The sequence below is a fragment of the Chroicocephalus ridibundus genome, chromosome 1 (assembly GCF_963924245.1).
Source record: "Chroicocephalus ridibundus chromosome 1, bChrRid1.1, whole genome shotgun sequence".
Lineage (NCBI taxonomy): Eukaryota > Metazoa > Chordata > Aves > Charadriiformes > Laridae > Chroicocephalus > Chroicocephalus ridibundus.
In genome coordinates, this window is record NC_086284.1 from 198,622,059 (window position 1) to 198,634,376 (window position 12,318).

The 12,318-nt window shown below is 39.3% G+C and overlaps 1 protein-coding gene across 2 annotated transcripts in view; it reads left to right on the forward strand.

Annotated features, from left to right (window-relative positions):
- Positions 1 to 12,318, forward strand: part of IL17REL (interleukin 17 receptor E like) — a 51,256-nt gene that overhangs the window by 20,003 nt on the left and 18,935 nt on the right. For both annotated transcript variants that reach the window (XM_063324282.1, XM_063324291.1), the window contains exons 2-5: positions 2,180 to 2,207; positions 8,986 to 9,135; positions 9,873 to 9,982; positions 11,389 to 11,503. In XM_063324282.1, coding sequence (XP_063180352.1) covers positions 2,180 to 2,207; positions 8,986 to 9,135; positions 9,873 to 9,982; positions 11,389 to 11,503 — 403 coding nt within the window. The remainder of the gene's footprint in view (positions 1 to 2,179; positions 2,208 to 8,985; positions 9,136 to 9,872; positions 9,983 to 11,388; positions 11,504 to 12,318) is intronic.

Sequence of the window (12,318 nt, forward strand, 5' to 3'; positions counted from 1 at the left end):
ACAGTTAGGTTTTCTCACCAAGAAAGCTAGTTCCCTGACTCACTCACTCAATTTTTTGCAGGCATTTTGTATATTTGTCTATTCCACTCCCTAAGGCCATGGAGAGCCTCAAGTACAGAGGCTGAATTCAAATTGTCCTGCATACTCCTGCAGGGTTTGATTCGAAATAATTCAAAATTAGGGCTTTGAAACAGCAGTTAAAATTCCAGTGGAATTTTATACGAGTTGGCAGGTTCCACTTTTATTGGTTTAGTGTTGCACTGAATTATTCAGAAAGCTATAGTCCTCTTTGTGTTGATGAATCTGCATTGGGAGAATCAGCTAACTACCAGTGAAGGCTGTTTTGTGTGTGGGGGCAGAAATCATTCATAAATGAGAAATATTTCTGTGAACATAGGGCAACAGAAATGAGGTCACATCAGTTACATTTTTCAGTCTTTCAGGGGGATTTGAGGAATTTATGAAACCATTGAAATAGAAGTACCCCAGTTGTAGAACAATTATGTAAAGAAGTTTGGGTTTTTATTTTATTTCCTTCATTGAGTGTCAATGTAGCATTGTGAAGAAGCATCCAAAGTAATATCTGTAACAATGTCACAAGCAATTGTTATAATCCTCAGTCTGTGAAACTATGACCATCTCTATGTTTTTTATAAAAAGTGGTTTAAAATACCACCTTTTATTCATCTGTACTTTCATAAGTCATAGTGACAAACTGCCAATTGTAAAAGATGACAACTTACCTCCAGAAGTGATGATTAAAAATGTGCCAAAAGGTCAAAGGAATGAGAACTAATACAGGTTAGGTACTGGTGACTGGTTTCCTAAAGGCCTTCTTTAAAAACAAGCTTATCTAGCTAAAAACTTAAAAGCAGCAATGTCAGGCCAAAACCACACTTCTTAGATACTTCAGGCAGCTGCCACAGCTGCCATTTCTCACCTGCAGCAATAATACGATTTTCCTCTACAGCTGTGTTTATGAGGAGGACAGAATTACCTGTGGATGAAAGCCTCATGGAAGACCAAGCAACAGTTATTTTATGATGTGCTAATGCTTAATCCAGGCTGCAGACTCTGTGTTTGTCTACAACTTGAAAACTTCCAAACATCCTCTGAGAAGCTTTTGCTGGCTCTGAAACTCGCAGCTTGTTGGCTTATTGACAAGATTCTAAAGTGTTTTAAAAGGACTGAGAGTTGCCAGTCCATTTGAGAGCAGCAGATGGTGCCTGCTTCTTTTGTGGGTGTGACAAAAGTGTCTTTGTGAATGAGACACTGATTTTAAAGGCAAGCAGAGGGGAACATATATGCTGTATGCAAAGGACTACTGCTATAAGTGCTATGTCAGAAACTTGAATGCTAGAACATCAGAAAACAGTATTTGCTGGCTAAGTAATAGCCTTTCTTTAGAATGTCATGCATAGTATTCAAAATAAGATTTGTTATTTTAATCCTCTACAGAATTTTAGTGTATGGTTAAGTGTTTAATGGATGTACTCTGTCTGAAAGATAGCTGGAAACTTCTTAAAATCTCAGTGTCAGGTTCACTTTGCCTCTTACGAAAACACTTTCTGACTTGGACATGGTAAGTACTGTGCCTGAGTAATTTCATTTTCAGGATTCTGAGCCAGATAGTTCTCAGTAATAAAAAGGCAAGTCTTATTTCTAAACTTCATTTGCAGTTACTGTAATAATTCCTTCCATTGGCCTAGCGTGACCTTCTAAAAATCATATAATATTCAACAGTGTTCTAGGTATCTCCCATTAAAAAAATTGCTTGGTTTCTTTGCCCTGGTATGAAGCAGTCCATTGTAAAGTTTGAAAAAACAATACATAAGCTATTGGCCAGTGTGAATGGGAGTATGTGATAAAAAGATGCGTGTATGTGATGGAACTGTTGTACTTGTTACAAAAATTACACCTCAGTAGAAATATGTGAAAATAAGGGTAATGCTGATCTTGTGTCCCCGTATGTATCAGGCTGTCATATGCAGTGGTGCATATGAAAATACATTTTCATTGTATTTGAAAATCTTTTTTTTTTGTCTTGAGAATGATTTCTGTTGTGAACTGTGAATATGTTTACTTGTTTAAGGTATGTTTATATTTGTGTGCAATGATTAAGCAATATTTATTTTTATTGTTACCTCAGCTTTTATAATATTTTTTTTTCTGTTTGCAGGGGATTCATTGTAAAAGCAAACCTTCCAGTGAGTATACATCATTCACACTTTTACTCCATTTATTTTTGGAAGATAAAGATAATTTATTGAGGAAAATAAATTCACTTCCCTGGTGACATCAGATCACTGTCATCTAACAGGGTATTTACCACCAGTTTCCTTGTACAAAACATTGGAAACTGGTAGGCTCTGATAAATAATAGATTTGAAATGATTGTGCGTTATTGCCTTATAATTTTCCTTACCATAAATGATCATTGGGAGAATTTGCTTAGTCATTTCACGTGTTTTTATTGCTTCTACTTATTATTATTGCCTACAGTAATAATACAGGATCTTGAATTACCTGAACTCTGAAGCCTCCATCAATCACTCCTCCATTGCCCATGGTCACTTGGCAGGGAAGTATGAGGCAGCTGCCTTGCCAGCAGTCCCCTCGGAGAAGACAGTCCTAGCTGGAGGCCCAGCTCTGAGCGCTGCTTGTCTCCACGGTGCCTTTTCTGGGTCCGTGTGGCAGAGCATCCACAGAGAGGGAGAAGCTGCAGCCCTGAGCCGCAAGCGTGTGAGATGCTGATGCTATGGCGTGGGGCGAAAGCCAAACTTCAGCTGTCATGAGTCTAACTCTGAAAGTGTGGTATTTATGGCACACGTGTTGAGGGGGAGAGAAAGAACACGGCTGTGGAAGGGATACAGTTAAAAGTCCCACCTGAAAAAGTCTCTACACTTCTACCGGTGAGCAGAGTGAACCATTGGTGGCTGGTCCAAGGATTGTGAATGAATCTTTTTAGGATTAGGCAGCTGAGCTGCTAGTTACACAAACTATGTGGAAGGAATTGTAGAAGAGGAGAGAAACAGGGGTGCTGTCCTTTTCTCTGCCTAGCTGAAGCATGCCTTCATGCCCTTGGGCAGCACAGGCTGGGGAAGCCAAATCCTTCAACCCTGGCCTCAAAGGGAAGGACACCTGCAATGCTGTTGATTACGAGTTAAAGTCTGTGGTGGGTATTACACAAATGCAGATCTAGATAGTGGAGACTCACTACAGGTACCACGAGGTGGTGATTCATTCCACCCATCTTAGGACAAGGTGAATTATGTGCTGGGAGGGAGGCGAGAGGGGTTCTCCCTCTCTGCTGACGGCCAGAGGTACTTAGATGATGCACATAAGCTTAAACTAGATGTTTAACTCTTAGCTGGATATAGACTTTGGGCACTGAAGAATTTGTAAACTAAAGATCCTTATCTTGCAAGATGATATACATAAAGCAGAGCTGGTTGTAGGTTTTCAGTTTTTGCCTGAGAATGACTTATCAGCTATCTTTAATACAAGTAACGTGTAGGATGACTCAGCCTTATAGGGATGATGAAAAAACATTTTTTTAGTCTTCATCCTAGTTCACTTGTGCAACAGTGGGTGTATGCTCATTTCCATACTTCCTTTTCTATAGTCATTCTTTTTATTATTTATTACTTGAGGTAAAATTACCTTAAAAGACCTTAACTGTATAATAGAGCACCTTTGCAGTAGTCATTGCTTTTAGGTGCAACAAAAAGATGACTTTATTTCCTAGAATTTGCAGGAATTCATCATCTCAGTTGTATTTGGCAACATAGCTTTGACTCTGCCTTCTCTCTCCTGCTCTTAGTAGTACCTAAGGGATACTGTAGTATTTGAAATTCACTCTAATACATTCAGACATTGATGTTAATATATCAATGACTTAAAAAAGTCTTACATTCTCAGAAAATTTGTTTGGCACAATGTATCACTGTGTTGTGCATTCTCCTTGAAAGTTTGAAATACTTTCTAAACATACAACTGTGAAACCCTTCTAATTTACTGTGCATTGAAATCTATTGTGAAAGAGAGGCTGTCATCCTGAAATTTAATCAATTTCATAATTGGGGTAAGTACTTTTAAGTAGCGAATTTTGGTGTTTATTAACTGAAGTGCACCATGTGCTTATCTTAGGAGAGGATATCTAGTTTATGAATGTCATTGAATCATCGTAATGCACAGATGCAGCAGATACTGTGGTAAATCATATGCAAATAGGTTTGAAATGCTACTGTAATTTATACTCATGGAATGATGCTCCAGTGAACCAGTTTTAGTGTGCTTTAGATATACTCGCAGATCTAGCACTGTCAGTATCCTAAGTAGTTCAGATTCTTACAATTCTTGTAGGGAAGAAATATCAGCCAAAAAGCCAGTTAGGATTTTCTATGGGGTGTTGGCCTGGGCCTGTTATTCGTGGGTTTTCTCTGCAATTCTTTTTGCTGTTCTCCAATTTAATCTTCTTGCCTGAGGCTTCAAATTATCCACCTAACAATTTCTATTGCGTATCCATTGCTCAGCTGTGGCATACATAAGTGTATGTACTCTGAGTGTACATAAGGTGTGTTTCGCTGTCGTGACAGTTCGGGTTGATTGCTGCATCATCAGATAAAAAAAATAATCTGCTGTGGTTGAGCTGATGGCAAAAGTACAAGGAAAATGTCTACATGCTGAATAATAAGCCTTGGCTTCTTTATGCCCGGGCTGATATGTGTCCATAATTAAGGAATCTTTTATTACAGCAACAATCCCTCTCTCATGTAGGGCTAATTACAGTTATAATTCATAAACATAAAATTTAGGCAAGATTTATTTAGGCAAGATTTACTCGGCAAATGTTTTGTGTAGCAAGATGTACCTTTATGTCCTCTGGGGTGTAGATTGAACTGCTCATGAGAAAAGGAGAGAGGTGTGTGTGTTCCAGAGGAAACTATGTAAGGTGGGGATTAAAAGATGATAAGGTAAGAGTTTACTGAATAATTAGTCAGAAATGAGTCTCATACTGTGATGATTTACGGAATGAAAATTATTTTCTGTCAGCTCTTGCTTGTATCGTATATTTATTGCGATCCAAAACTAATATCCTCATGCATGATATCCATTTAAATTATTATTAATAAGTTTTACAGCATCTTTTGCAATTCTCAAAATGTATCATAAAAATAATGGAAAAAAGTAGAAAGTGGAAGAGTCATTTCATTTTATCCAATGTATTATTTGTTTGTTCTCAGTTTGAAGGTAGAAACTCTGATCAAGGAAGACAGTGTCCCTGCTTACAGACAGACAGTGGTCCCTAAAACTGTGTTTGTGCATCTGCCTGATAATGATCCAATGTCAGTAGGGAACCAAGGTATGACTTAGGATTCTCCTGAGATAGTCCCAGGCCTGTGACATCTGATAATACCATACCTTTGGCAGTAATAACAAAGGACCGAATTCAATTAAGTCGTGACAATCTCTCCTAAAAATAAGTAGGGTCAAGTAATATGCTCAAATTCACCCAAAGAGAATACTTTGTGAAGAACTGTCAGCTTTGACAATGTATATATATAGATATATATATACAGACACATTGCTCTTCCTTCGAATCATTTCTACACAGGCACAGGAATAGGCAAGATTAGGCCTGGATCAAGACATTTACACCAATAACCAATGAATTAAGCAGGAATAGTTGCTCCTGGATACCATTTGGTATCTGCAACTGCATGTCATACGATGCAGTCCAAAAAATAGCTTTTTGAGCAAAGAGACAGAGCTAAAACTAATCATTACATATCACATTATTAGTAATAATTATCAGGTAGTTCTGCAATATAATAACCTCCCATTTAGCTGTGGGTGTATTGATTGTGTGTTGTACAATAGCTTTCCATCCTGAGATACCTTCAGGATTATTACACCACCCATTCTTGGAGCACGGAATTTAGTGGTCACATCTGGCTGCTGTGCACTGTATTACTTAAAGCTGCCTCATCTCTGTGGAAAGATGTTTATAAATTCTTCAAAAGTCAATGTACTCCACTGTGCTTAAAGCCTAATTTTTATAGTTTGTATGATCTGTGTTTTTTCTTTGGTTTGCACAAATTGTCTTCTCTCATAGCCAATATTGCCTTGGATAATTGAGAGTTGACTCTACTGGCAGTTGAGGTAAAGTGTCCTTGTTTTTCCATACTTTTCCACTTAGTTCATATCAGCATGTCCTGTTGCCTCCAAAAGATGCTTAATGACACAAAATCAGGGTAATGGAGTGGAGATTCAGGTGTGAAGCATTTTTCTTTTCTGACTTTTGATATGCATCATAGAGGACTTATTTCTCCTGATACGAAGTGTGAAGGCAACTTAGGACCTGGCAGATTCAAGCCAAGGTACCACATTTGTGTCAGCCTGTCTTCACATCCTGCATTTATCAGTATGCGATCCCTGACAATGGGCTTCAGCTGCAACTGGACACTGTGAAAGTGAGCATCTCATAATATAAAAAGAGGTCCTGTACAGGTTAATACACTTCCAGTCTTTAAATTTAGAGACTTTCCTTCATTGGAGGGGTAAGTAAGGGTAACATTTGCCCTTCCTCCTTCCCCACATCCTACCTTTACTCTGTGAAAACTGTGGATGTGTCTTCCATGCAAGTCAGTGGGCATCCACACTTGACAGCAATTCTTGGCTAGACATTGAAGGATGCACCTTTTTCTGATGATTTGAGTTAAGAGTGTTATCCCATATTTTATGGCAAGCACAGTATTGTGGCCCTGCTGTTTCACGCTGTGCTCTTCACTGTACTACTTGAACTCCTTCTAGGAGTATGTTCAGCAGTACGACTAGTAAGAGTCAAATGTTTTTTTGTTCTTCCAGCCTGTCCCTGGGGGTGGTGGTGGGTGGGTGGGGGGAGAATGTGCAGTGAAATATTTTTTTTTACTTCAGTGTCTTTTAACTTTCATGCTATGTACCGAAGTTAGAAAGGTAAGAAATGTTTTAAAAAAAAATTACTGTGATGTAGGTACAGCTAAAATGAGGTGTGCTTCGTTGTACACCACAAAGCCAAGGGGCAAAACCCTATTTCCTGGCTATTTGTTCTGATAATTTCTTGAACTCATAATTTTTGGGTCTACAAGCAATTTATGTGAGGTAGAAAAGCCCGAGGAATATGCACTGGGGATTAAATCCACTGTACCAACATAAATTCATAAATAAATAACTGATTTCTGTGCAGGACACTTTGAGAAGTGGAAAGAGATGAAATCTGGCCAACTGATGAGATTTGGGGACTTAAGACTGTTTTTTTTTCTTTTACATTAGCCTACAGAAGATGGCTTTGCAAACTGATGTCCTAAGGCTTTAGGATGACTAAATTTGCATAGAAAAATAAGATGAGACATAGTAATGGTGTTCTGTGCCTACTACGATTTATACCTTGAAGAAGGCCTGGATATTATCTATTCTGCTCTTGCTGTTCTGGTCTAAAGGAGAAGTCCTACAGGTGTGAGGGATTTTTCCATGACTAGGAATGCAATGGTGCCCTCTTGTGTGAAAAATGATATTTTAACAGCAGTTGAGATCATCAGCCAATCCTAAAATTAAACTACTACCTATGAGAGTGGTCACAATATACAGGTAGTGTTTTGGAAAAACGTTTGAATAAAATATTAGTCTAGCCATGATCTAGAAGATCTGATTATTTAAAACCACTGTTAGTCTAGGTGTGCTCTGCTAGCCTTAACCGTTAGAGACATGTGAGTCCTTCCTCTTGCGGATTAACACAAAATCATAGAATCATAGAGTGGTTTGGGTTGGAAAGGACCTTAAAGATCGTCTAGTCCAACCCCCCTGCCATGGGCAGGGACACCTCCCACTAGACCAGGCTGCTCAAAGCCCCATCCAGCCTGGCCTTGAACACCTCCAGGAATGGGGCATCCACAACTTCCCAGGGCAACCTGTTCCGGTGCTTTACTACCCTCACTGTAAAGAATTTCTTCCTGATATCCAATCTAAATCTCTCCTCTTTCAATTTAAAAGTGTTACCTCTCATCCTATCACTACACTCCATGATAAAGAGTCCCTCCCCGTCTTCCCTGTAAGCCCCCTTTAGGTACTGGAAGGCTGCTCTAAGATCTCCCTGGAGCCTTCTCTTCTTCAGGCTGAACAACCCCAACTCTGTCAGCCTGTCTTCATAGGAGAGGTGCTCCAGCCCTCTGATCATCTTTGTGGCCCTCCTCTGGACTTGCTCCAACAGGTTGATGTTCTTCTTATAGAGCTGGACACAGTAGTCCAGGTGGGATCTCACCAGAGCAGAGTAGAGGGAGAGAGTCACCTCCCTTGACCTGCTGGCCACGCTTCTTTTGATGCAGCCCAGGATGTGTTTGGCTTTCTGGGCTGCAAGTGCGCATTGCCTGCTCATGTTGAGCTTCTCATCAACCAACACCCTCAAGTCCTTCTCCTCAGGGCTGCTCTCAATCCATTCTCCACCCAACCTGTATTTGTGCTTGGGATTGCCTCGACCCAGGTTCAGGACCTTGCGCTTGGCCTTGTTGAACTTCATGAGGTTCTCACAGGCCCACCTCTCAAGCCTGTCCAGGTCCCTCTGGATGGTATCCCTTCCCTCCAGCGTGTCAACTGCACCACACAGCTTGGTGTCATCAGCAAGCTTGCTGAGAGTGCACTCGATCCCACTGTCCATGTTGCTGGCAAAGATGTTAAACAGCACCGGTCCCAGTACCAACCCCTGAGCCAGGAAATTTATTCCCAAACCCCATCTGTAATGCAGTTCCTTCCAACCTCCCTGCGTTGTTAGTGAAGCCAACTACATCTCTTGGCCATGTAAAAGTCTTAGGTAAAGTACTGGCTTTGCTGAAGTCATTGGTGACTTTCTTACTGGTTTCAGTAGAGCTAGAGCTTCAGCTTTGGTGCTTTCTCTCCCCCAGATATCATGTGCACAATGACATTTCTCTATATTTGTATTTGTCTTTGCAGGTGGCCTTTTTAATAGCTTCTGCCATGACGCTCCTGCATCTTTGTCTTCTATGGTACTGAAAAGCATGAAGATCTCAACAGTGATGAAATGTGTCCAAGGAAGCCCATGCTCTCTTCATTTAAACATTAAAGGAACTCTGAGTCTGGATGGTAGGAAGCAGATTTGCTACTGTATCATTTCTGTCTACTTTTTGCTTATAGGTGTCCAGCCAAATTTTGTGGCATATTGCAATATTTGTGTCCAAGCTGTTTTCATGCAGTTATATCAGAAAGATTTTTTTTTTTGTGAAATCATTTACTACAAGCCAGGGTAAAGCCCTGGCCTTTCTCAAGGGAATGAGAACTAAGATAATGAATTCAAGACAACTGAATTTTTACTTCCAACATAATACACTTGTTCTCTACCCGTGCCCCTAGCTGCCCTTGCCTTTCTTGGTCTGTCACAGGTGCACACACACACTCTCACACAAATTCTGTCTGCACTGGTCACTCAGACATGAGTGACTGTCCCAACAGAAGGAGAAACAGTTTCTGTGTCTGAAGTTACAATTCTGCGCTATAATCTATTTTTACTAGCACCTTGCCATTCGTGTGCTTAGTGTGTTACCATTTAGGTATTTCCTGCTGTGCTTCATTCAGAGTTTATTTTTAAAATTTGCGTAAGAATTTGCATAATTAAAGCTTTAATTTATAGCTATCTGTATTAAATCCTTGCTCCTACCTCCATGTGTGTATTATATATAATGCCCCTTTTTTAGCAGAGGGAAAATACATGTTCCTTTCACTTAGGAGGAAAGCTTATGATATGGTATATTTTAATTTCTTTTTTTGTTTTTCTTAAAGATGCTCAAATTATATTTTTGAAATCTTCTCCTAACTCATTTCAGAAAATATCCGTGGGCTGGAAATATGTTCTCTTTCACTGGACACACAGCAATCTCAGTGCACAAATGTGAGATTTGCTAGGAAAAAAAGCAAGATGCTTAATGGAAAGAAGGTAGACTCCTTTTTTTTTGGGTTGTTTTTCATTTAAATGTTTATGAGCCTTTGGAAAAAAATATATTTTGTGTCTCTCTTATTTTCTTCTTTTACTGACTTTGTGGAAAACTGCAAGGAAATGTATGCTTCAGCATTGTCTAATGAAACCCCATAACAAAATGTCCTTTTGTAACCCAACCTATAAATTAAATTCTCTACCATTTTTATACTTCTTCCACTTACCTTTTTGCAAGAGAAGCTGCCTCTGCAAAGCCTAATTTTTATATCAATCTTGCTAGCTTTCTTTTCGCGCGCACCAAATTGTGGGGAAGCTTTCGTAACTCCAATTGCTAGGAAGCAGACTGCCACAGGGATTTTAAATGCATACATATGATTTATTTAAGTCCAACCACATCAATGGAATTTACACATATAGGTGACAGCCGAGTGCCTAAGCACTTGTGCACATCTGTCCTAAATTCATGGTAATTATTGCAACAGCAGAGTACAATTTTTTACTAAACTAAACCCAGAAGTCTGTTATTGAAATTTGCAACTGGGGAAAAAAAGAAAAGAACCATCCTTGACGAACTGTTTAAAAGAGATGAATTTTTGCTTTCAGTTACTGGTGGACAACTGTTATTAATCCCACACAAAATGTCTTACTTCATGTGCTTTGTAAATGTTATATTGATTGCACATGTGAAACAAAGTTCTTCTCCCAGACTGCTATTGCAGTTTACGCTCTGTATCCCTTGACGATCAAACGTCCCTACAGGCAATGCAGGGCCAGCAAGGAACAGTTGGTAGCTTTTAGAGTAAGGTAAGTTTATAGGCGAGACTCAACAAACATATTTAATGAAATTGTCTTTGTTTCAGTTTAATTGAATACTTACTGCTATCACTGAGGGAATGACCTGATATAACTGGATGTCAAGTTTTGTCTCCTAAATTACTTTCTGTCTCACGAACTGTTACTGGAATGAATAAATTTGCTGAAGTCGCCATTAAATGTTTAAACGGACATTTTTTTCCTATTGTGCAAGCGTCTGTGCTTTTAAAAATGCCTACAAAGGGGGACTTTTGGTAGTATGAAAGACCTTTTTGCTTTTGAAGTTCAATAAGCATTGGGTACCTGTATTTCTTTGCTTTTAGGATTATTTCATAGCTTGTAGATATTTGGATTTCTGGAAGTGAAGAAGATAGCAACATCCTGGATTAGAAGTAATGGTACTCTGAAATACCTTTAAGTGGTATCTGCTTCTTTTACATTCTTAATGCTACAATATATGAGACTGCTTAATGCTCCTTGTAAATATAAATAAATCTGAACGGAGAATATTGCTTGCTTAACTCTGATAACCAGTGGTTTTCATGTATTCTGGAAGTCATGCACAAACTTGATTTTATAAATGTTTTGAACAGGTACAGGTACAATTCAATTGCATTGAAGTCAATGTAGCACAACACATCTATGTGACCATGAAAACAGTACCAAATTACTGTGAAGTCAAGCTGAGTCAGGAATACTATGTTGAAGGTAGGAAAACATCTTAAACCAGATGTTTTTCAAGAAACATCTTTTCAAAGAAAGAAACCAACCCAAACCAAACCACAAAACCCCAAATGCAAAGCCAGATCATGTTCTGGGATACGCTGATCTAACTGATGGTAGATCATGCATGCCAGGACCAGGCTCATTCTGCATTTCGATGATTTATTTTGTGCATATAAATGTCTGACTTGCTATGAAAAACAGAGACCAGAGTTTGTATCTAAAAGGAAAACTGAACTACACTGTGCATTTGTCCTAATTGGCCTACTTGTGATTGGCATGTGCTCTTTCTCTGCCTGTAGGTTCAGTCCTGTGTCTCTCTGTGCATAAGACGGAGCTTCTGCTTCTCTTCATAGTTAGGCCATAGGTGGTTTCAGAGACTGAGGAAAGATTAATAAGAAAGTGTAAAGAAATTTCTTTTTACTTTAATTAGCTAGCTGTTCCATAGCCTGTTTTCATGTAACTGGATTAAGATAAGGTGGTGTTTTTCCATGTTTTCAGGGTAAAGTGCCTACCACATGCATATGAAAACAGATATCAGCCAAGATACAGAGTGGCTGGTGGAGACAAATGCACCAAATGGTGGTGCAAAGCATGAAAGGAGACCCCTGGTTCGGTCCGGTGCCTGGGCTTGCCCTGCCTTCCCATCTCCAGAGCCTCTGGGTGGGCGGCTCTTGCCCATCGTACAGTATCAGACATGTTGTGGCTGTTCCACGCTTCCATAGAAGTAAAGCTTTTTTGTATTTAAAAAGCCTTTCATTTTCTTGATAAGTCGCAATGCACTATTGAAGTAAATATGT